Below are 26320 nucleotides of genomic sequence, written 5' to 3'. Positions count from 1 at the left end.
CACAAGCAACAAGCTCGTTATAATATAAGCGACGGACACAGCAATCGCCAAAAACGCGCGCGTAAACATATCCACGTTGTCGCGGCGCGGTGTTACGCGCGTACTTTTGCTCGAATTAATTAAACATGCGTCTCTCAAACGCAAATTAGACGGTTTAAACGCTTTCAGCAGAGACCGTTTAAACACCGAGGAGTTGTAAACTCTTATAAAAAGTCATGTGCTAATCCAGAGCTTTCCCCGCACTGACCTCTGTGTGTGTGTGTGTGTGTGTGTGTGTGTGTTTTTTTTCAGACACCCTCTGTTCCCACTTCTAGCACTGATTTTTGAGAAATGTGAATTAGCCACTTGCACACCTCGAGAGCCCGGTGTGGCCGGGGGCGACGTGTGTTCATCAGAGTCTTTCAATGAGGATATAGCAGTGTTTGCAAAACAGGTCAGAAACTGTTTTATGGCGCAAAAAAAGTTTTTGCATATTTTAATGCGCAGTTGGTGCGTTGGCATATTCTCTGTAAGATTAATTAAAAAAAAAAAAAACACACGTGGTAATTAATACCACTTGGTTGGTGTATTTATTTATTTTAAGGGATGTTTTTGTTCTTTCTCACGATTTTAAATGATTTGCATGCATATCGTCTCAGATTCGAGCAGAAAAGCCGCTTTTTTCATCAAATCCCGAGCTGGATAATTTGGTGAGTGCAAAAGTTATTTTGTAATTGTAATTCGTAACTTTTATCGAATATTCAGAAATTGTTCTCGTCTGATTTATTGCTGGCATTGCTAATTGCTATGGGCGTAGCCTATATTTATATATTTTATTTGTTTTGTAAGAGTTGCATTATTTATGCAAATTGTTTATCCAGCATTAACGCTTTACGTCGGCGGAGGACGCGCGTCCCTCTCATTAAAACGCGGATTAAAGTGATAATTTATTCATAAATGAAGTACAATTTGACTTAATTGCCGTGCTTTGTCTAGAAAGTGATCTCAAGTCAGAAAGCATCCAAAATGTCATAAATCTCTTAATTAGTTTTGCAATCGTTTATTTCGTCACATTTAAATGTAACTTTTTTTTTCCCCCCTTCATTGTCATTTTTCCCCAGATGATACAAGCCATTCAAGTTTTACGGTTTCATCTTTTGGAGCTCGAAAAGGTAATCAAAGTTTCCCCCGATCGGCCGGTCCTCTCTCTCCGAACCTACGGGCCTCATCTGCATAAATGTATTTTTCCTGGTCTGTTGTAATTAGTGTCAAAATCAATCACGCTGCCTATTTCTCCTCCGAGTTTAATTACAATGCAACCTGCTACCACGGCCACAGATATTTCATAGCAGTAATTTCAATGTTCAATGCCACCTAACGTTATCCCAAAGCGTTTTTTTTGTTAATACCGACCATCGTTCTCCCCGAATACGGTGGACCACGTCGAAGGCACGTTTCGCGCGCTTATCTGTTATCAGCCGTACGCTTTGGAGGAATTTTATCAACAGATGTTTCCACGTCCAAAGCGGGGCCTATCGAGTGATTTATCGCCAAACCATGTAGTTTTACAGTATCGAATACACATAATAACCACCGGCTCCAAATCTCCAGATATATTTGCATGAGCCTCTGGGGTTAAGCGCGTTGAGATAACGCGACGAGAGGCGATAGTTTTGAGCGTTCAGCCATTAATGAAGAACTCTCCCCTCGCCGCAGAACGCCACCCGCCATATTATTCCCTTGTAAAGAGGCGGTAATGAAATAACTAGACGAAATTAAACAGTTTACCTTAAATGTCAGTCAAGCAGGTCATCTCTCTAATGGCCACAACCCCGGGAGCAGATGAATTTAACACGGGTGTTGAATACGGTGTAGCCCGTGAGTCGTCTTGTCACTGTCAATTTTCGGCGATATCTCTATTTTGAGAGGGAGTAAAGTTATTTCACATTCTGGATGCGTCTGATAGCTATCAGTGGAGGCCGTTGGGAGAGGTTTTCCATGTCAATAGGAGTTCTGGATGCACTTGTCAGTTCGCTGTGATGACCCTTTGTGATCCCCCCCCCCTCTCTCTCTCCCTGCATCTATAGGTACATGAACTTTGCGACAATTTCTGTCATCGGTACATCAGCTGTTTGAAGGGAAAGATGCCCATCGACTTGGTCATAGACGACAGAGAAGGAGGATCAAAATCGGACAGCGAAGAAATCACGAGATCATCGGGGCCCCTTGATCAGGTACGTGCGGGAGTCCATTTCTTTCCCGGCCATTCAGCTCGTCTTTTTTGGGTCACTTTCTCTGCCTCGCCGCTATTTGCATACGATTAAGGCTTTTAAATTCCATCGGATTGAAAAATTCGGAATAATGTGGCCCATTATTGCTTCATTACGGTTTGATCCCGGAACTGACCCGAGGAGATTAGCTCGTGAAAGCATTGCCATAAACTTGACCTGTTTCTTGTCGATTTTAATTTAGTCCTTTCCCTCTTCTTTTCACTCGCCCGCCTTTTTTTTTTTTTTTTTTTTTTTTTTTTTTAATCAAACCGAACGGTCGGGCTATCTGTGGCGCTATTAAGAATCAAATGGAGACATATCTGTGGTAGGCATTTAGAGATTTGGTGCTTTGGTTTTCTGCTGTTGTTCACGCTTCATTAGTTGCCTTGTCAGTGTTTTTCCTCAGACGAGTGCGTGCAACGCTCACGCGCAGCGTTCTCCTCTCAGCCTCTTGAATAGCATTAGCAAGCGCGGTCGTGTTTGACTAGCAGCCCACTGTTCCTTACAGTATTTCGTGTTTATAGGTAAACGTGCGAAATTATGTTCGTCTGTGCCTTTTAATACGCGTCTGCTCATACTTGTGGATTCTTCGACGTTGTTTAACTCTCAACCCAACTTCGTCCCGGACACGCTTGCGTGATACCCGCGCATCTATTTTAAACGTAACGGCGTAAGATTCGCCAGAGACAATTTAAAAAAAAAAAAAAATTAAGTGGTCGCATTAAAGGGATTAGCAGATTCGCCAGCGTGAAAAGTAATGAAGCGATTAGGTTAAATAATTTAAATCCGTCATCTTCCGTATGGCTGAGTGATCGAATAAAAGGATTGACCGGTTTGTAGCTTTCCAATGGCCACCGGTTTTTATATCAGGGAGAGAAAACCCCGTCCCGTTCATTACCAAACAGGGACTCCAATAAAACCACATTTGGCTGCTTTAGTCTTTTCTCGGCCGTATTAATGATTATGTTAATGAGCTGATCTGTGCAGGCAATTCAAAGGAAGCGCTAAACAGCACAACGTCAATTGCGTTTATAACTCTTTTAACAAAACTCCATCAGAGAGCACGTGTCATAATTTTCGAATGAATGAATTATTGAGCAGAGGCGAATATAAGCGATAAAAAATAAATTAGGCTTGTGTGGAGACCCCTGGGTACGTAGGTATATAACTTGATAAGAGCAATTTATGCTTTGCTGGAGGCCACGAATACAGATCTTTAATTGACTTTAAGATGAAGACATGTCCCATATTTTTTTTTCTTTCCCTGACGCGTAAAACCTAAATATTAGGGCTTCGTGTTAAGTATTTACATCTTCATGAAAGTCCGATTCCCCAAAGTCAGCTGTCCAACTTTTCAGAAGTTCTTGTTTTATTATGAATCCTCAAAATTCAGATGGTTAAATTTAAACTCGTTTAAAATCGGACGAGCTGTGAAGAGAGCTTTAAAAAAAAAAAAAAAAAAATTAAATAAAAGTATATTTAAAAATAAGTTGAAGATGACTAGACGCGAACGGGCGGTTTTTGGTTAACAGCTCCAGAGTTAAAGTTTGACTCTGGGTCCTATATGTATTTTACATCTCATTTTTTTTATGGCTGCGTTTCTGAACTCGCCAGGCGGTGACATCCCTAACGAATTTGCGTCGCTCATGCATTATCTCGTTCCATATGTATTTTTAATATATGCCCTCGGGCATAAAGTTGAATTGGACTGGAAAAAAAAAAAAAAAAAAAAAAAAAAAAATCTCCTTTGTGCAAATTCTCAACAATGTTAACAAGAGGGAGAGAGGCGGTTCATTTATTCAAAGGCCAATTTATTCCAGCAGGAATACTGCGGCATAAGAAAATCAGAAATATACATAGAATTTATTAAACTCCGTGGTCCGGCGCTGTGCTGTGTTTTCGTCCTCCGAGCGGCGAAGCATCGTATCAATAATGTCTCAACTCCAGCTTAGCATTGTTTTGCAAGTATCGAGTGAAGAGAAAGAGGGGCAGAGCTCAGGGGTGAAAAAGTCAGTCTCTCTCTCTCTCTCTCTCTCTCTCTCTCTCTCTCTCTCTCTCTCTCTCTCTCTCTCTCTCTCTCTCTCTCTCTCTCTCTCTCTCTCTCTCTCTCTCTCTCTCTCTCTCTCTCTCTCTCTCTCTCTCTCTCTCCCTCTCTCTGGTGAATGCGGCCCAGCCAGTTTGGATCACGTTGTTTTCCTCGTACTGCGCTGATAAACGCGCGGCCATATGAGCCTCAGGTGCCATACGAGCGGAGGGACTAGTTAGCAGTTAGTTAACCCCTTCGCTGCGGTCTCCGTTCTGGAGAGCCTCGTCGAGGTTTCTGGTTGTTTGACAGCTACCAGCTATTAAGCAATTACCACGCCGCACTATGAATAAATGATCAATTAGACGAAATAACTAAATATAATTTCACGAAGCCAGCACTGAGTAAACAACAGCCGGGCTACTGTAAAGTGCGCAAATGTATTATTTTCATTATGTTTGAAACTATGCTTTAGACCGGAACACTTACGAGAGCATAATCTCGATCAGTGTAGATTTGCACAATGTGTTTTCTGGAGAAAGTTAAACGTGAAATTGAAACAGTGACTGGTAAAAACACGTGGTCACATTTTCACTCACAATGTAAATAAATAGATAAATAAACTAAAATCATTTGTGTGACAGTAACGACAACAGAACTGACGAGGACCTTTTGTCATAAAACATTAAATCAACCGAGATTCTAAATTAACTACAAGTATTAAAATTAATAAGTAATACAAAGTAGAGTTCCCCAGGTTTTAACACTTTTTATGCGTTTATTATCAAGAAGACAAAAAAAAAGTTATCTTAAAAACTTATTTTCACTTTTATGATGTTGTTTTGAAACAAAAAGTGCTGTATTACAGAAATAGTTAAGTAGAATTAATCACGGATGACAGAGTTTGATGCCAAGTTTACCAACAAATGCGATAAATGTCGTCAGAGTAATGACTTTATCTTTTGTTTCGGCATGTTTATTGCCTCCTTGTGCCCCAGTGCAAAGCGGGCTAATTTGTTTTCCGATTGGCCGGCTCATGGTAACTTGTTTATGACGTATTTGCTCCGTGCTGACGCTCACTGAAGGCAAAGTAAAGAGTCTGAATGCATTTCCATGGGCTGCAGCGTTTGCACAGTTGTCTTTAATTGCAGAGAGGCACTGCCATTTGCTAATGAACTCAACGCCATGAAAACCTCCGCAGTGCTTAAGACTTCAGTACTCGAGGGCTCTTTAGATTATTCCATGCAGCCTAAAGAGGGGTTGAAATAATTGAAATGCTGAATAGTTTCTCTGTTTGCAGTTTCCTTTCTGTTTTGTTCAGATTTAAAAACTAAAGGGTGTCATTACAGAGCCAGCTACGTTACTTATGTATTCGTGTGGAGGCCACCCAGGAGTTGTGCTTAATAATTTGCGATATAAGATATTATTTTGCACGTGTTTTTTTTTTGTAATGCATTCAGCTTTTTGTGATTGAGAATACATGGTCGAAGTTAGTTAAGTACTGTTTCACGGGCTTTCGTTTTTCTTGTTGCGGACCAGAAAGTATTGTCTTTTTCAAGTGCAGATTATTTGCTTCTTTTGATAGCGACGTTGAAATTATTACTGTGCTATAATCACAGTCTTTGTTGAAGTAACGAGAAGGCGAGATCCCTCGTTCTTTATCTTGACAACTGTTGGCTGCCGTCAGCGATTCAACAAGTGATATAAAGAGCAAACGTCTGACCATTTTACCCTTTCAAGAATGGCGCTTTTTCACAAATTGCAGTTCCTTCGATCGGTTCAATTGAAAACAGGCATTACAGTTAAACTGCTGTTTTTAAAGAGGCGTGAAATAATAGCTATATTCGTACACACACTCATAAGCGAGTAACTTTCCCCCCCCCAAAATGCTGCATTTTCTATAGTTTAAAAAATACGGAATTGCAAAGAAGTTTATTTCAAACGAGAGAACGGTCAGCGTTTGGTTTTTAAGAAATGAAGCTCGAGGATAACGCTACAAATTGTTTTTAAGCCAGTGATGTGAAAGCTATCGTAATTAAAGGAGATGTGTGATTATCCTACATTGCCGTTAAGGGTGACTCTACTGGTTTTTAAACGAGATCTCACCCACAGGCCATTTTAAGAGATTTCGCTTTCTCTGTAGACCAAATCCAAGCAGATTTTTTTTTTCTTCAGCAATTATTCCCCCCTCCCCAATTTTGCTCCATTTTGCTTTGTAAGATTTGTTAAAGGAGGTGTTTGGGGGATTGGACCGCTCCAGCGTTCACCCTCCCTTTTTTTGTTTCTGTGCATGCCATTACCACATCCATTCATTTAAGAAGCCTTAATGTTTTTATTTTTTTTTTTTTGCACAGAAGTTGAACCAACAGCCACGTGGTCTGTTATCAACATTGAGGATCTCTGCCTTATCAACAAGCCAGAGTAAACAAATAAACAAGTGTCCTGAACAGATTTAGTTTTTGGTCGCAATCCACTGGGCAAAGTTCATGTGTGAATCTTGTGCTTCCCAAGTATTTCCCAGCAGAGCTTGAGTATTTTAGTGAGCTTGTTCAAGTGTCCTTGCTAATCTTGTTTGATGAGGCATATAAAAACTCTCTCTCTCTCGCCGTGTGTGTGTGTGTGTGTCTCTCTCTCTCTCTCTCAGTCCATTTTGTTGTGCTATCTAGATGAAGCCAGAACCAAAAATAGTACAATGTGACACTGGTGGGTCTCCGTAAAAAAAAAAAAAAAAAGGAGTGAGAGAGAGCAGTCGCTGTGGCATGAAATTGTAAACATATACTGTTTATGAGTTTTCTTTCCCCTGTGAAGTCTACAGTAACCTGAAACATTTTTCTTTATTATTATAAATGAATTGGAAGCCCAATATTCTTTGCATGAGTGCGTGTATAATGTGCAGAGAAAGAGAGCTTCCATCTAAGACCCAACACAATGAAAATGCAATGAATTGGAATGCCTCACCGATCATAGCAGAATCAGAATTTCCAGCAAGGAAAATCTTTTCATGGCGAATTAAGTGGTGGAGGAAGAAAATGGTAATGAAAAAAAAAAAGGAAAAGAAAGGCACAGATGACAAACGCTGCTCCCTGGGCTACGCGCTGCAGATTTAAGAACTTTAGCTAAAGCTATGCAGAATAGAATGTGGAAAATTGAATTTACTAAACAATTAAGCGTTGAATTAATCTACATCCTGCACTTGAGAGAGAAGGACATGAGGAGGGAGAGAGAAAAGGAGCAAGGGAAGAGAAAACATGTGGAGGGGGAGGGGACGAAACCTAAAAAAAAAAAAAAAAAAAAACCACGACTGAATAAATCCTAGCTAGCTCATTAGAGGGACAGTGAATATATCAAGTGTGTTGTTGTGTGCAGCAGGACGGCATTCTCTCCACCACGGCACTCATCTCTCCCGTAACCATCTGCATCCACACCGCCTCCACCCGCTGTTCATTTTGGCCCACATATTTACTCCTTCGCTTATGCGCCTGTGCGGTTTCCTCCGGGTGTCTGCTTGCTGGTGGACTGCTCTGCGTTTTTTGGCCTTTTTTTTTTTTTTTATTAATTAGCTGTTAGATCTGTGGTGGACAAGATTGTTGGGGCAGTTATAAATAGACTGGAGTGCACCCTGGAGATGTCACTCACCCTCGGCCGAGACCCTCCCCCATTCCCATGGGGCCGAGCGGCAGCCTCCCACAAGCCCCGCTGCTCTTTTGTTCAATTACAGTTAATGCAATAGTTTGCTATTTTCTCGTTCTAATTATATTTTCAAGTGGGATTTGTTGTGCGTAAAAAACATCCTTTTACGTGTGGAGGCTCTGGGGTTCTCGGTCTCCAGGGTGCTGTACCATTCTTTTCCACAAAGCTCTGAATAAACAAGTTCCCTCCATTTTTTTTCTCTCTCTCTTTCTTTTACAAAGGGTTGTAGAAACTGGCAATTTCAGTTTTAACTGTTTGCTCCCTGGGCATGTGTTCTAGATTACCTCTTACGGCATACTTTTGGTATGCTGCAGAATACACCATTTTTTCCCCTAGATATTGAAAAAAAAAAAAAAAATATCTGGAGTGGCTGGCACTATTATGCCTTAAGTTTAGGAGACTTGTGGCAAGCCTATAAAATGCAATTTCGATTGTTTCAGAATTTAGGATTTAAATTTGTATTTTTTTTTGTTTGAGAATTTTACATTATTATTATTGTTTTTTTTGGCCTAGAGATATTTTGCGTGGTTTTAATACAAAGAGCACTGCATAAATAAAAGAGTAAGAGAGAATATTCTCTATATATTTGTTAATTTTTTAAGACAATAATGGAACTTTTTTTCACGTTCATGTTTATGCATCTGTGGAGCGAAACCCTTGATAGATTTCCACAGAAATGGAAAGCAATTAATTCCCAAAGTTCTACACATCTGCTTATGTAATATTTAGATTGCGTTTTCAGCAAGAATACAGTATTTTAACAGCATTTGGCACATCGTAAGCATTCATCGCTTTGCATCTTCAACCCTGCATTTACAAACGCAAATTTCTTTCTGTTGAGAGTTCTCATCTCTTTTTTTACTTCAGAAAAGATGCTGCGGCCTTCATCTCATATTTTCGTTCCTTTAGTTAATGTTACTTTTGTGGAGGCATCCAGTGATAAGAGGCAACATCTGTTTTGTTCTATAGTACAAGTAGACCCTGCATGGGGCTGAGTGTGTGCAGGCCCCGGCTCGCCATTGTTCCGTCCACTTCTCTTTATCCCCATGTCTGCTCCATTTGCCACATACCATCCGCCCAACAGCTGACACTTTCTCTCTATTATACACCTAAGCTTAATTGTCAATAGGATTTCTCTGTGTTTTTTTCTTCCTCCTCTTCCCAACTTGAAGGAGAATGGCTCTTATTTGATTTCATTTTGATTCGCTAGGCCGGCGAACCGACACACACGCACACACTTATACCCTCCCTCGCTCTGGAATATAAGAGTGGTGACTGACTGGCTCTTGTTGTATTCAGAGATCTCAAGTTGGCTAGTGCATGAGAATGGACAGGCATGTGCGTTTTAGCTGCTATTGCTAATTCGTCTTTCTTTGTTTTTATTTGTTTTATATATCTTTATTTCGTTCCTGGACTATGGATGTCCTGTCACTGGTAATGCAGTGGGTTTTTTTTTTACTTGCAGTCTAGTGTGTTCTTTAGAGTGAAATGAGAAACGTGTCTGAGGAAGCCAGCGATCGTGTGGCGTCATTAGAATGCTCAATGACAGGGTTTGCTTCAATCGTTCTTGTAAACTGTGCTGACTGAATTGTGGTGTGAGGTTGTAGGGCCTTGAAAGAGGATGAAACAATGAAATGAGGAACATCTGATAAAGCCAGCTGTCTTTGTAGCATGGGACTGTAGCCTGTGTGTGTTTCTCTGTGATCTGATGCCTGATTGTGTGCTTTATTCCCTCTCTGTCTCTCTCTTCCTTTCCGCACAGACTTCATGGAACAGAGACCATGACGATACAGCTTCTACACGCTCCGGAGGAACACCAGGACCATCCAGTGGAGGACACACATCGCACAGCGGTGACAACAGCAGCGAACAAGGTAAGGATCTGAGAGGCCCTATGATGCATATGAAGGGATAAATACAGTCAGGCTGTTAATTATCAATTAAATTGATCAAAGGGCAGGGAATATAGAGCACAAAGCGACATAGGACTGAAACTAGCACAGTTGAGTAGAAAACACGGGACAACGATTAGTAGCATAATTCTTGATTGAAGCAAGTATTATAGAGAGCGGTGTATAAAGTATGCTTCTATGGAAATGTCACTGACTATGCAGATGTGTCCAAGCATGTGTATGGAGAGAGTTAAAGCAGATGTTTAGGCCACTGCTGGCTGGTCATGTGGCGTAGGTCCATCAGCTGGTTGTGATAAGACTGCATTAATAAACCTTCCTTTGGGCCCATCTGGACAGGGTGTCTGAAGAAACCACTGGTGATGACAGTCTAACAAAAGAGCTTTTACGCTGATGGAGCTTTATGCATTCTGTTATATTCCAGATGAAGATTCTGGAACTTTCAAAGAGAAATTAAATATTCTCAGCAACAAAAAAAGCATCTCTTGGGTATCTTCTTGGTAGGATCTCTCTCTCTCTGTGGAATAAAAGCTAACAAAAGCCAACTTCAGTTCAACTGTAAACAGAGTCATCTACTGTTTGACACTGTGACTGACACTGTGACACTGTGATTGGCTAGTTCTGTGGTTTAGCCAATGAGAACCAGTGTGGGAGGTGCCGGGTGGAAGGGTGGAGGAGGGTTTCAAACAAACTGTAGGCAAAAAGCAACTTCATTTATTATTGAAAAGGATGTCAAGGCAGCAGTTTGAGGGCTGCACAGCCAGCAGGCAAAGCAGGATGAGAGCAGAAAGGACCACATTATGTTCCAGATGACTGAGCAACGATTTATATACCAGCGCCGGTTTTCTCCCTCCGCAGAGAAGGAGAGCAATAAGAAAGAGGCCGGCCTGGCCTAGTCGGTCAGATGGCCAATGACTAATGGCCCGGTTGCTCACCACACTCTGATTGGATGCCTTAATGAGCACATTTTGTGCCGAGTTTGGGCTCCTGCTTGCAGTGACCTTTGCTCTTTATTGACCAAAGTGACACGTCATTTTTCACATACTTCCAATTATCGCTAGGCTTTTAATGTTCACCCCCTCCTTCCTTCCCTCACGTTCCCTCACCCCAGTGTTTTGGATGAGTGTTTGTTGTGCCGTACGCTAGCGGGAAGAGGCTGAGCTATGAACCTGAGTGTGTTCAGCGTGAACAAATGACCCAAGCACTTCAGCCCCTTCAGTCTTATTCACGCCAGTGGAGGTTTAGTGGAAGTATTATGTTAATGTGGGTTAATTGCTGATTGTGTAAAGCAGTGCTGCTAACCGTATTAGCATGTTCTGTAAGAAGTGACTTCATAATCCCAATAAGACCATTATTCTGCTGTTGGCCAAGAAACTCCTGCCAATATGTCCCCAACCGGTCCCCTCACTCACGCTTAGACTTTTTTCTCTCCCCTCTGTATTGCACTTCTCTCTGTGTGCTCATGCCTCATAATTAGCAATGACAAACTATCTATGTCACAAATATCTGAACAACTTCTTGTTGCTACTGCGCTGTCCCTGCCTCTTTTAAAACCAAAAAACGTCAGTGAATGAAATAAAAAATGCCTTCTACACAGAAACGGCATCATGACAAACAAGGATATGCCTTTTAACTGCATAGGAATACTGTACCCACGTAGTACATCTGTAACCCATCAACGCAGAGATTGGCACCATAGCTGATGGTTCTAGTGGTTGCCATCCACACCATGTTTTCCATACCGCACCTAAATAGCATCTCGGTATGACTGAGGACAGCATTTTCCCTGTTCGTGATTCTGTACCCTTCAAAGTGCGAGTGTCCCCTTAAGGGGGGAGGATAAAGCCTGCTCCTCCCTCACAGAAACTTTCTTAGCGGAGTCCAGCAGAGACTCAGCCCGGCCCATTTCTAATTAGACCCCGTTTATTAGTGTAGCATGCTCGCATGCACCCGCCTTTGTTTAACAGCCGCCCTCTCGGGGGACATCTTCTTGAATTGTATCTTGAAGCCATCTTTTCTGAGCGTCCACCCTCAGTGGGTAAAAAGAAAACAAATCATTATTATGGACCGCCAAGTATCGCTCGCCCTGGACTCTTGGCAGGGCCAGCGCCCACCCAGATTAAAAGAGACACCCTTGGGCTGCAGCGGGAACGCAGGCGATATGAGACCCTACCAAAAAAGGGGCAGGGCGCGTGGAAAATGACATGCTCTCACATACGCAGAGATCATGCTGAGTGTTTTGAAAGGCTTTGGGTTTCCTCTGCCTCATCAAAGGGTCTGGGAACAAGGTGATGACTACAGGAGTCAGATATGTATCAGCAATTACCAGGACCCATTTGCGAAAGGCCCCATGTGTGCCAAGTCAAATAGTTCCTGTGAGGCTCTTGTTATTGTCTGCATAAATTTACATGCAGAGCCGTGGACTCCAAAACTGTACTGCAGTAAGGAGCCAGGGAGAGTTACTCAAAGCGAGTTAAGAAGTTCATTTGCTTTGACCGAACTCGACAGGAATGACTATTGACAAATGCGACCATTCGGCTGCAGTGTAAACAGGTCAATGTACAGTAAAAACCCACTGAAATGCGTGTAGAAATGATTCTGCTGCAATGTTACATGGACTCGTCTGGTGCTTTTGCTTGTGCTGAAAACAGCCGCAGCTAAACTTAAACATGCATCAAACTAATCATTATTTTGTAAGATTGATTGTGGTGAGTGCTGTTGTCATCATTGACTTAATGGTCAGTTTGCTACCGCCCTGTGTGAAGGTCAGTCTGAGCGAGAGCTCCGATTGGCTTCGGGCCACCATTTCTGATCTGCGATTGGCTGCCATCTGAGGCTGACCAGCAGACACGGCCTCTGACAGGATGGCAACGAACATCGGAGCCTGGATCCGCCCACCGAGCCCCCGCCTCACGTGTTTGTCAAAGTCACCCGCTAATTGCAACGATTGTCCAGCAGACTGGAAGAGCCCAGCCCCTTTCTCTCTCGCGCTTATTCTTTCTGTCTCTGAGTGCCGCCTGCATGCCTTTGCATTTCTCATGCGCTATTTTCAGTGCTCTCCTCAATTGCTGAGTGCACTACAATGCTGATCACTTTCCTTTTTGATTTTACAGCAGGGTCCTGGCTTTGTTTAGCTCAGTCACTTTGAGCTGTTAAGAGGACGCTTCTCTGCTCACTCGCTGCTGTCTGGATGCCCTCGCTCTTTGACTTTGTTTTTTTGCTTTAATCGTGCCTGGTGTGTGCGAGCGTTGTGCTTCAAAGAGCAATAGGAGTTCTATGTTGTCATTCAGGTGTAGTCAGTCAGTGGTTGTTCCTGCCTTGCTAGATTCTCCTCTGTGCATGCAAAAGTGCTGCACGCAGGAGGGGGGAGGCTGAATGCTCTCTGCGCTCCCCGTGTATCAGTGGCAGCACGTTGGTGGAGTAATCTGGTTAAATCAGAGGCATAATGGCTGATAAAAGGTGTGCGGTTTTTATAGTGCAGGGATCTAAGAGCGGCACCGGGCGGCCCGAGCAGCCCCTGCTGCTTTTCTCTCTCATTCACATCACACATCACATCATACACACCCACAGAAGAAGCAGAGAAGAAAGAGAGAGAGGGGAAAGCATGGAGAAAGCAAGGGATCACAGGAAAGAGAGCAAGGTGCCAATTCCAGTAAGTGTTCGGAAATGCATGTGCTTGACAGGAAGTACCAAATCAAAGAGCAGTTTTTATTTCACACAACACATCATGATCTCTCTTTCAAGCCCCTTTGCATGATGCTCTCATGAATTTCACATTGTGGCTGCAAATGGCTAAATTTAGCCATTACGCCAAAGTCAAGGAGATGCCAGCCGGTGTCAGTGAGGGGCACGAATGGAGCCGTGTCCTCAAGAGCTACTTAAGTAGTTTAGCTAGGGCAATCCAAGCCACTGGCGTGTTTATGACGCCACTGAATCTCAGTAGTGATGGCACAACCAACAAGCTACCACTTGTTTCACCTAAAACGATCAGCACCAATTGTTTTATGGCCCCACTGCTGATAAGACTCTGTGTACGCACTGCGGTCCCATGGTGAAAAAAGGGGAAACGCCGCTGGTTCCCACACCAAGGGGCAGTTTGCCTTTGGGATTAGGCTGATGTCCTGTGTCATGTGGGAAAAAGAGAGTGAAAAGTGAGAAAGTGCAAGCAAACAACCTGCCCCCCTCCTTTCCCCATATATCAGCTGTTTCTTCTGCTTTCCTAATCATTGCCTTTAACTAGCTTTCATAGCCTGATTGAGCACCTTGTCTCTGAGCAGATAATACTCATAAAGCCGGTATGATAAAGTGTCACTGTCGTGTTTGCTCTTCTGTTTGCTCTGGGATTTAACTACTGCTGAAGTACTTCTCTTCTCTCCCCCCACCCATGATCATGTGAACTCTGGGAGATGGCTGGCTATAACACTGTTGACATCTTTTTCTTCTTCTTTCCACTCTTCTTTTATTCTCTGATATGCGAGTTTTGTTTTAATGTGGCAGTGTTGCATCTCTTCTTGTCATTTTGAAGTGGGCAATATACGTGCCTCTAGTGGCACCTAAAAGAACTACAATTATGTAAACAACTCCAAATTGTCTTAAGCTATGTTGTGGGGCAGGACTGCTCATTTGCTCCAACAATGGAGGACAGGGGATTGTTCAAAACATGTCATCTCTTTTTGCAGTTCTCTATAGTACCACTAGTAGTGCAAAAATTACACTCTTCACCTTTAAGGATGTTTAGCCTCAGGGAGAGGGAGTTTTGGGGTGGACTCATTTGCTATGTGATGTTCAGTTTAAGTGGGAAGCAGATGTTAAATTTAGATCAAATGCTATAATTGTGGTGTGTTAATGATGTAGACACTTTGCATCTGTCTCCATGTGTACAGGAAGTCCTTCAAAACCAATCATTTTTTCTTGCCAAAACCAGATTTTTGGTGTTTGCTAAATATTCCTTTTACAGCCACTCACTGTCATCATCGCTCATCTGCTTGCGCATTCTCCAATTTGAAGTTCTTTTATCTCTTTTCGCTCTTCATTAGATATTCTGGTTAGACACATTACTGTAAGATCAGAGCAGCCGGAGAACCAAAAGAGTGTTATTGATGGAACGGTGATAATTGTTGAAATAGCTAGCAAGATAAATAATTGAGATGTCCACTTCATTCATCGTTGATTCGTCATATGCAGGGTCACTGTTAAGAGGGGTCATGTTATGTTTCGCAATTTATGTTGCCTTTCCTGATCTGCCTTTAATAGCTGGGAAACCCCTTTGCTCCGTCTGAAAAATCCCCATGCCGTGCCCCGTCATCTGATCTGTGCTGGAGAGGTTCATGTGAATTTGACAGAAATCAGCGCAGCTCATCACTGACGTGTCACAACGCATTAGGTCTGCTGTAGAAGACCGGAGTGAACATTACTCAGCACGACCTGGGAGGAGCAGTGCGCACCCACCGGGCGACTATCAGATACACACACATCCAACTTTTCAGGAAAGAGCTGATATAACCCAAAGAGATATGCTATCGCTGCTTGGCTTGCCTGATAGAGAGGGCAGGAAGGCCAAGGAGGGAGGTATAGAGGAAGGGAAAAGAAGGGAGGGATGGAGGGGATTTTGGGAAGGCAGTCTGAAGAACAGTGAGTGACAATAAACAAACAGGCTTTAACCCTTTGTTCATTAATCAGGTGCTCTTGTGTTGCTGTGTCACATGCACTCGCCTTAGTTTATTTAGGGCTTTGATAAAGAGATTAGCAATCTCTTTTTAGGTTTATCCTCTGCCAAAAAGATGTCTCTTGTTGACTATTCTCCTACAATATCCTCACTGACCTGTAGGAGCTATTCTAGTCAACCACGACGAGTGCCTGATAGATTGTTTCCAAATAAAATTAGATTAAAAATATAAATCTTTCTGCAGCCATAGTAGGAAAAAACATTATCCCAGCAGGATAATCCTCCCGTGATCTGTAGGGATGTACATTCTTTCTCTAAGCAGGAGGCCAGTCTTTTTATTAGCGGTATCACAGTGGGTTCGAGTCCAGCTTAAAGCCACAAACAGTATTGTGCTAATTTTAGCCTCTAAAGAGGATGAGGATGAGATGCCTGCTGCTAGTTTGCCATATGCTGCCCTACCGATAATACTGCGCGAGGAAAATTTTCCTGCCGATAGCGACTGGGACTGTGCGTGTGAGGTCCTGGGGCTGGTTACAAAGATACGTGAGCTGTCCAGAAGAGATATGACGAGTAGATGCTCGCTAGAGGGTCAAATTTTACTGATAGATCAAAATGTATTCTCTGACAATCAGTTTATTCTTCCACGTGTCATCAAGAGCCTTTGGTGTGTCAATTGCCGTTTTTCTTGACATGTAAATTTACCCTGATGAATAGCAATTTTTTTATTTACCAACTGAGACCAAATAATTAATTTTGGGCACATCAGAACTCCATCATAAAGACCATTAATGCATGAAGCCTAACAAAGAACTAAGGAATTTACCAGGGCTGTTTGGAGAAACCCCAGAAAGCCAATTTCATGCGAGCAAACACCACCAAAGCTCCATATTTGGGGAATTTGGCTTCCCTTGCACTGTGTGCTAAAGCTATTTGACCTTTGCATTTGTCACCAGAGGCTTCTCACAGAGAGGGATTATTTGCTGGGGTGCTGGAGTTTTGGAGTGACGGTCGACGAAGGTGTGTGCAGATGGAGGCCGGTGCAAAAAGCACCAGGGGGAGGGCTGTGCTAACAACAGGCCGAAAGCTTGACCCAGGACTGACCCTTACTAAACAATCCTCTCCCAGACCCCAGCCCTGGTCTTTTGACATGGATACCTGCTGAAGGGATTTAGGGGAAAAGATAAAGACCTCCTCAAGCGTTTTTTTAAGATTTAAGGAGTGAAAGAGAGATAACAAACAAACAAAAGTGTGTATGCTTTTAGAGGGTGTGTATGTGTATGGAGAGAGGGTGTGTTTGCCTTAATGTGTGCTTGAGAGAGAGTGAATGCATGTGTATGTGAGCATGAATGCATGTTTTTTTTTGTTTTTGTTTTTTTGCGAGAGGTAACCCGATCACCAGCAATGCCCTAGGAGCCCAAATGAGTCAAAGAATGGCAGGAACCAGAAAGATTCCCAGGTTGATAACCAAAAAAAAAGGCAAAAAGGTCCCAAGAATTGTTCCTGCTTTTTGTGAATACATGTGTAAGTGCGTGTGTGTGTTTGTGTTTTGTGGTCTCAATAGAGGACTGCACAGCCGAGATGTAATGGTATCGCCCACGTCCAGCCGCCCCTGCTCTGTTGCTGTCAGGAAGCAGACGTTCAGCCCAGCTCTGTTTCCGTCACTTCCAGCCCTGAGCCTTATCTCCTTAGTTCACCCCAAGCTGATAGAACTACAATTCCCCCACATTCCCTCTGCTCCACTTCCTGTGGCCTCAGCATGTCTGACAGGAGTGAAATTGAGGCCTTCGTTAGATTGCAGTATGTACAGACATAATGGATTTGCCACTTTGAATGGAGGACAGCATATGAAAGACGGAAATGCCCCTTTCGCAGTTCATCCTTGAATGACTTTTTTCCTATGTCTTTTTTTCCCCTATGTCTTTATTCTTAACCACTACTCATAACCAAGGGGTCAGGGTTTGGCTGTCAGCATGAGTCAATAGTCTGATTATAGAATAAACCATAGAGAGGGGCATTTTGCTAAATATATGCAACAGAACATATTCATTATACATTTTACTGTTCTTCCATGTTTAATTTGTTCCAATAAATGTATATTTTATTATGACAGCCACCATTATTTTTTAATTATAAAAATATATATAAAAAAAATTGAAGTAGAAATATTATTATGCAATTGTAATTGTATTATTTAAAAAAAACTTTGTGTAACCTCCTCTTATATTTTTTTACAGTATTAGTTTTTTTTTTTTTTGAGAAAATTTTGCGTGTACTGCACCCGATATATCAAAAAGAATTTTTCATACGCAGCTTGTGATGAGCTTTGGTTTATCATGTAACTTTCTCATAACCACCTGCTTTTGGTGGTTATCAGTGTATTAAAAATTTGCTAAACAGATTTCAGCACTTCAATACACTGGAACATTAACATTATCACTTAATACGATATTATGTGTAAATAAATCTGTAAAGTTAAATCTGTAAAACTTAAAATGTTGTTACCATTTTTTTTTTTTTTTTACAGTTGTCAGGGTTTTTTTTTTTACCATTTTACAGATTTTTTTTGGCTCAGATGCAACTGAGAAAGTAGTGCTATCTACAGTTTTCTTAAACTCCTTAAGGAAAACGCGGGTCTTCATTACACTGTGCTATGTTAAGACATAATGCATCCGCCAATCTGAATGAAGAGCAGCCTATCATAGAAGAGCCATTTGATGTTACAGTTCACTTGGATATCTTAAATTTTTTCTCTGTCTTTTCAGTATTAACAGTGCCACCCTTTTCTTTATAAGCGGAGCTCATTGTGTGTAATTCTGCCATACAATTCACTCTCGATGTTAACTACATTTAACAAACGCAGGGGAAGCCAAGCAGGCTATTATTAGAAGTGAAATACCCTCATATTATCTACTGTATTACAGCCCAGTGGATGGCGATACGCCGTAGTTGGGGAAAATCCCTGTGCATTAGAGCACTTATCTCAGCCTGTGTCATTTAGATAGCTGCCATGTGGAAAATTATCTGCCAGAAGCCAATAATGAAGACCGCCGCAGCTAACCACACGGCTCTGGTTCCGTTTCGCTCATTACCAAAATATACCAAAAAAGACAAAAGAACAATACAAAACAGTTTGTCTCTAGGCCCCTTTCTGTTACCCGCATTGAAAAGTCGCTATGAACAATTGAATCAAAGGATAGGTGTCATCTCTTTATTTGGCCGTGTGTGTATTGTTTCAAAATCACCTAGAGTAGATGACGAGAGGTTTAAAAGCGTTCAGATGAGTTGAATTCCGGGCAGATTGCTGCAGTAGTGCTGTTGTTGCGAGCCAGCGAAGGCTCTTAGCTTTTGTTGCGAGCCATGTTCCTTTTTTAAAAAACACTTTCCTCTCAGCCATCCGGTCTGCCTGGATATCGAACAAAGCTGGCCCTGGAGAAGGTGTCAAAAGCTGTCTGAGAGAGAGAGAGAGAGAGCGAGGGAGAGAGAGGGAGAATAGAGTACGTATACTCTTTGTGAGTGAGTGAGAGTGTGTGTGTGTGTGTGTGTGTGTGTGTTGCCTCAGTGGAATCAGAGGACTCTTAAAGTGTTCCCGTTTGAACCTCACCAGCCTGCCTTTTCTGCCCGCCTTATATCTTCAGATTAAAAAAAAAATTACAAAGGAGAAAAATCAATAGTTACACAGTAAAAGTGCTTGACATGAAAGGGTAAACTCAGGGCCCTACACTTTCATTTGACCGGTTTCCCCCCTCGACACACGGACTGGAGGAAGAATGAAAAGAGGAGGAGGGGAGGGAAGGGGAGAGAGTGAGAGAGACCTCAGTTTAATGCTGTGTTTGTGCCCCTGGGCCTCAGTACGCTTTCCAACGTGTCGGGGGCTTCAGTGGAAGTGACCCCTACACAGACACGGACGGAAGAGAGCCGCAACATTTGCAATGACATTTTTGCCATCACCTGTGGGTATGTCAGCGGCCTGATCCCCGAGACCTGGGAATATGCATGAGGAGCTCTCAGCTAGGACTCATGCGGGTGACTCTGTTTAATTAAAGGCATTATAACACTGAATATGAGCCACATTATGCACTTATTACCCTCTCCGTTAGCCCTGCTGCGAGGCGATGACAGAGACACACGAGGTACGGCTGAAAGACTTGTAATTACGCTCTTTTTTTCCCCCAAATTATGAATTACAGATCTGTCATTGTCATCATATGCGTAAGAACAGAGGGGGAAGAAAAAAGCACCGTCATTATTTAAGATGCCTGCAGTTATTTAAAACTGTCATTATTTACTGTCATTATTTAAAAAGAATCCCGGGTAATTACGGATTGTAATTATGACTCTCCGCAGATTAGTATTTACAGAGCTATTTTTTTCCACGTAATTATAAATCTGAAAACTAGTTATCTTAGCAAGTTCAGCATAAATACACAAATATGCACAGCTGTGCATGGGAACATCACAAGACACACACGATCAAGAGGCAAACAGAGTCGACATAACTAAAGATCTGCCACATTGCCACCATGTCGCATCTCATTAAACCCTCGACTTTTCTTTATATTTATCCTTCCAAGTCAGCAACTAGAAGAGCTCGGGCCATTTTGCTAGAGGAGCAAGTGATTGCAGTCAGCAGACCGCTACTAATGTTTGTATGTATTTTAGGAACAGAAAATGTATGGTGGGGCAAGCGTGCACGGCAAGCTCCCTGCTAATCTGAGTGTCTCTTGTTGGGAATCATACCGCAGGAATTCCTGCATGTTCAGAATATTTTTGAGGTGGGAGGCGCTTGTGACCCATGCAAAGGGAACCCCCGCTGCCTGGTCCATTCTAACCATGTGAATGGCCTGAGTACAATGAACCCGGCTTTATCTTTTCTTCCCCAACCCTCCCCTCTTCCCATTCGCCCACTCTCTTTATATGCAACTCTGTGTGTTTGTGTGTGTGTGTGTGTATGTGTGTGTGTTAGAATGAAGAGTGTGTGAACGTGTGTGAATGTGTGCATAGTGAAAAGAAGGCGGATGGCGGGCCCTTAAGTCTGAGGTTTTGCCGTAGCACAGGGTGTGTTTGAATGCTAAGGGAGAGTGAGAGAGCAACACAGGTCGCCTGACTCCCTCCACAGGGAGAGGCCAGAGGTGCTCTAGAAATCATCCATGGACCAAATGTGGTGTAAAGCAAAAGCCAATCTGTTTCCACAGCTTGGCCCCATCCATCAGACCATGGCCAATAAAATTTTGTCAAAACACTTCTTAAAATTGGGCAAGAAGTCGTACTGCATGAGCTATGGCAGTCTGACTTATAACCAGGGCTTTAAATTAACACTTGCCAAGCACCAAATCCAAGTAAAAATTTGGTTTGGTGAGTATATGCGCGCTACTTATTTTTTTAAACGCAATTTCTAACAATGCATAGTCGATAATCGACAGCACTGCTGCTCCATGCAACTTCTTCGTAGCATGTAAATAAACGCTTGACATAGTGACACGGAAATGTGCTCGATGGATTGGAAGTGCCATTCTGCTAATTTGTAAAGCAGCAGAAAAATGGCTGACACTTTGGAGTTTTGGATGCACAAGGCGAGAGGAACAGGTAGTGTCCTTTTTGAGTAATCAGATCATAACAGATTAGCCCACATCTTTCTGATAATGTCAGAAAGCGCCTTGAGTAAGTAAGAGAGAGTGGTAGAGAGAGGCAGAGAGAGAGAGCGAGAGAGAGACGCTAGAGAGATCGAGAGAGCAGGAGACAGGTATCGAGATGGAGCAGATGAGCCAATCAGAAGAGCTGGCTGACAAAGGCATGTTGGGAAGCTAACCTGATTTTAGCAGCAGCCAGGCAGCTAGAGCGTCACAGGCTGATCTCACGCGTGGATGTGTGTGTGCGCGCATGTGTGTACGAGGGGGTCATAAAAAATTCTCTCCCTGGTTAGCCGCGGGGCATCCTCCTCAGCCTCTGGCCTGCTCCAGTCACTGGCCTGCTCTCTAATTGCTGCATAGACTCCACCACACATGGCCAGATGAGATGACATTTTCCTCTCTGTCAGTGGCGAACCGGACCGAGCGTCCCCCCTCCCTGCAGTAGTTGCTAAGACGCTGTCATAACCCATTAGCAGTTGGCCAAAGTTCGCCCGTGGCATTTCCTCATGGCATCAGCGAAAAGGCGCATAAATCTGCCAGTGGAGCCTGCTGCTGGACTAATGAGGCTGTGAGCTTGTTTATGGACTAGCATCATTTTTATGATTATTTCCACCTTTTCAGTCTCGCCGCCATCGCTCGTCTTTATTTGGCGCGGGAAGAGTGCAGAAGCTCGGCAACGGGCTGACATTTTGACACAACAGTGCCGTATAGACACTGCCACATGCCTGTGCCTACACTCCGGTGCTAAAATAGATGCAAAATTAGCCCTAGACGAATAAGGTGAACTGCTTCGAAGATGGAAAAACCAATAAAATTGACAGCGATGAGCACATCCTTCTTCCTGACACACTAAAATAGGTGTCCCAGGAAAGCCCACATCCCTGTCATAGCCCCTATTCTCCGTAAACAGCAAGAAACCAGTCAGGGGAGAAACAGCTATCGGCCAATCAGAAATGCTCTTTTCTTGCAAATCATGCATGTTTGACGTTGCTGAAATTATTTTGGAGGGCAGGGAAAATGGTGGAATTAGAACGACTAAAATCACATCAGTCACATCTTTTTTTTTTATAGCATATAATTGAACTATAGACAATACCATGTGCTAACATCTACAAAAAAAGAGGCAAAATAAGTCCCAGACTTGAGTTGAATCTGTATCAAATTGCGTCAAAACTGGAAATCCCAATAAAATTGACAGCTTTCGTTTCTCTCCCCCTTGTCTGCTTTGAAGGTCCAGGCCATCAGAGGTCAGTTTTTAAGGAAAAATATTGGGGAAGGGAGGTTAAATAGTTCAAAATGGCTAGAAGAGGCGGAAGACAAAAGCTCAAGAGAGCACACACGCAACAGTTACCTCAGACATCACTCAAACGCCCCCTGCTCTCTTTTACTCTTTTGTCGTCCCCCCCCTTCTTCTTCCTCCGTCTGACCTGATATCCAGTGTTTGCTTCTGTTTTGCTAACTCACATGGGACAAGCCCTGGGTTTATTATTTTAGGCTTTGCTGAACACGAACTAGTCTTTACACCGGATTTGGAGCATTTGCTTCTAATGAAAATGGTGTCTTAGATTACAAACCAGCGGTGCCACTGCCTTCCCAGATGGGAGCTGGGAAGTTCTATTTGCCTAAAAAACAGTCGGAAGACAAACTGCTCTCTAAGCCAGGGATGTTTTTGGCAAGAGTTAATGATGTAATCGAAACTTGCCTTTGACGTCTTATAGAATGAAATATTTTTTTTCATGTCACTGTGTGTGTTGGGGGAGGGCGATTCTGCTCTGGTCAGTTTCTCAGTAAGTGACTGACTGAGGGAAAGTGCCCTTGTGTAAAAGGCAAAGCCATTGTATCTACATAAGTCTTCACTTAAAAAGTCTCAGTCTTTTCTGGGGCTTCTCTCCTAGGCGGAGAGGGCTGGCAGAGTGTTTTATATGGAATGTAGAAAGCCTTCGCTCTCCTAATGGCGTATATAATTCAGGTGCCCGCAAGGCATGCTTTCAGGAATTCTTTTGCCTGAGGTAATGGGGAGCAAAGACTCTTTTAGACCCTTGATTATTCTATTGATGCATGGAGCTGGGAAAAAAAAAAAATTATCTCCAACCGGATTACTGCAGACATTTCCATTAATTATCAATGATACAGGTGCCTTATGTCGCTGACTGAAAGCTACAGCGAGAGAAAGAGTTAACCCACCATAATCTCTCTGTACGAATAGCACTGGGGCTTTTGGAAGTGCTTTATACGTAATCAATAAGTTACTCTCTCCATTCCTGTGCCTCCGCTATTGAAACCCTTGCAGTGTGCGGTTGTTTGCCTCGCTCGTGTTTCTTTTATGGTTTATTATCTGAATCGTGGCTTCATAATAACAATTATCAGCAGTCTCCTCGCTGGCATGTTTGGGCTCTCATTGAGGGAATGCGTAAAATAATTGGGGATCGGAATAAAATCAGCGTACGCAAGCAAAGCGGCAACACGAAGCTGAAAAGGCGACGTAAGCCATCTCCTCTGCTCTGGTATGTTGAACTGCCCATTATAAAGCCTTATCGAGTACCCACAGGTTGCTGCAAGCACCCATGCAGCATTGTTATTAAAATGCAGCTCTTTGAAAAGCTGCCGTTTTGTGCGGCAGCCATATTCACCCCCTCCTTCCTCTTTTTCATAGTGTGTAACTCCCCCACCTGAGGTAAAAAGACACCGGGGCGAGCTTCAATCAATATTTCCCTGGGATAATGAAGACTAAATCTCTCTGTCATTCTCAATTCTTTGGTGACTCACTGTGTTGGAAGGCAGGGGGGAAATGCGACCTTACAAGTCCATTGTACTCACTCTCTCTCTCTCTCAGAGCATTGTGTGGGGGATGAGAAAGGGGGGTTATTTATAAAAGTATTAAAAATGAATGCATTCAGACGTGACGCTTCAAAGCTATACTGAAGCACCGTTGCTGCCAACTTACCCGTTACCTAGTTTTCGGAAAACTTAATGCAAACTTAAAAAATAATGCAAGGTCTGCTTGACTCATGTGTGTATGTGGTGTGTGTTTTGACAGGTGACGGATTGGACAACAGTGTGGCATCACCCAGCACAGGAGATGATGACGACCCCGACAAGGAGAAGAAGAGGAATAAAAAACGTGGTATCTTCCCTAAAGTCGCGACCAACATCATGAGGGCATGGCTCTTCCAGCACTTGACGGTGAGTTCAGTAGAGTGATGTTTCCTCTTTCTGCTTCTCTTTGAGCTTTCTATAGCCAATGCCGCATGCCGCACTTCAAAGCCACTGAAATGGTCAAATGTAGTGCTAATGCTATGCACATGCTTGCTCGCACACAATTTACTTTATCTTGCCTAGCCTTAACCACACACGGTCTAAGTTGTAAGCCAAAAAAAAAAAAAAAAACAGCCTCAAGCTAAAGATAGCAGAGATAGGTGATACAGAAGTAAGCTGTCATTTTCAATTCATAGTACTGTTATTTGTGGAGCATTTTAGGAAATCTCTGGGCAATGTTTATCAGGGAATTATCCGTATTAAAGACTGGAGATTGGGATAGGGTACATACATTGGTCCCAGAAATATGTGGCCACTAATGCAAAATTTAAAGATGGAGGGATGTCATTTAATTATAAGCATAATTTTGTTAGGTTCTTGTAGGAATCAAAATTATATGATTAAGACATCAAAAAGTTGTTGAAGTAACATTTTAAACCAAGTGGTGTAAGCCTCTAAATACTTTTCAGATCAAAACTGAGTTAGCTGGTTAGTTGAATGCGTTTTTGGGGACTGGTGGTTAGTTGTGTTACTGTGGCTGTGCACACCTGCTATAGAGAAGTGATAGAGCAGCATGGGCCATTGATGTGGTTGGCTCTTCCTCTTGCTTTGATGGATTTCACTTCCTCTATTTCATTTACCACAAAGTAATCGGAGTGCTGTCAAGACACCACTTATCTCCATATATCTACCCTTCTCACAAGCTTAACGCACCTCTGCCAGCCTGTCTCTCTCTGACATAAACGCACACACTTTGCACAACTCATAATAATAATGACTCTTAATTAAAGACAGTGAAATGTTCACGTAGGTGTATTTTCAATAAACATATTACTTAAGCCCTCACTTGTTTGCGTTACGCTTTATGACTGAAGTAGCTATTATGGCTCAGCAACGTGTGTTTTTAGGTGTTGAAAGGAAATGTGTTTCTAACCAAACTGGAGTCAAAAGGGAGTCCATTTGATCAGTGCCAAAAACCCCCACATGCTTGCTCCCCCTTGGCCCCTCCATTCCTACATCTGTGCCACAGAAATGGGCCCAAGCACCCCAGAACTTCACCTGCCCCAAGCACGCCCCCAACACACACATACACACTCTCAAACCCCCACCAACTACCACCTTTAGCGGCCCCAAGAGAAAGGTGTGTGAAAAGAAAGCCATTTGCCAGTTCACACAGGCATACACACACATACACACAAACAACAGTGTGGAATACCCACAAGAGCACAGGCTGATGGAAGTTTAGTTTCCTGTTTGTCTTGGATGACCAATATGGTGGACGGTATTGTGTCATTGAGGGCTTGTACTGTGTCAAATGTTTGTTTAACTATACTTTAGGGACAAAGTTGTCACAAAGAACTTTTCTAAAACTTAATATTTTTAATACTATATATACAATGTATAGTCTGGGTTTAGGTAAAGCTTATACTACTTATACTACTAAATAATACTACTTTTACCATTGCTTAAACCTTAAGTATTAAACTTACGGATGTAAGTTGTCATTCATGCTCTGTATATCTTAAATCATTTGGCTTAAGGAAAGATGTGCTAGTACATTTAAGCACTCAGACGTAGTATTTTTTCACCCTAGCAAGCACTTAGCAGTGCTCTAGCGACCACTTAGAACACCTTTGCAAACAACCACATAACAATGGACAAGAAAACACCCCAGCAGCCTAGTATCATGACGGCGAGTGCACAAGATTGTTTTGCCGTATTTACAGTGACAGCGATTACTTGTAGATGTTTCCTACTTGACTGTAATATTCAACCACTGCAGATCCGTTTCTGTACTCCCATCGGTAGTCGTAGAATTGCATCCATGCTCATTCACGTAAAGTTTAACTATTTTGCTGTATCGCCAACCAATGCTATTGCTCATATTACCAAAACACACA

At 42.7% G+C, this 26320-nt stretch overlaps 1 protein-coding gene across 2 annotated transcripts in view; it reads left to right on the top strand.

Annotated features, from left to right (window-relative positions):
* The window catches only part of meis1b (Meis homeobox 1 b), a 60378-nt gene that overhangs the window by 3004 nt on the left and 31054 nt on the right, over positions 1-26320 (top strand). For both annotated transcript variants that reach the window (XM_043231871.1, XM_043231872.1), the window contains exons 3-8: positions 292-433; positions 639-689; positions 1101-1151; positions 2067-2213; positions 9725-9836; positions 24202-24347. In XM_043231871.1, the coding sequence (XP_043087806.1) occupies positions 292-433; positions 639-689; positions 1101-1151; positions 2067-2213; positions 9725-9836; positions 24202-24347 (649 nt within the window). The remainder of the gene's footprint in view (positions 1-291; positions 434-638; positions 690-1100; positions 1152-2066; positions 2214-9724; positions 9837-24201; positions 24348-26320) is intronic.

This window comes from Puntigrus tetrazona, unplaced genomic scaffold (assembly GCF_018831695.1).
Source record: "Puntigrus tetrazona isolate hp1 unplaced genomic scaffold, ASM1883169v1 S000000469, whole genome shotgun sequence".
Classification (NCBI taxonomy): domain Eukaryota; kingdom Metazoa; phylum Chordata; class Actinopteri; order Cypriniformes; family Cyprinidae; genus Puntigrus; species Puntigrus tetrazona.
This window is presented reverse-complemented; position numbering and strand designations above follow the sequence as displayed.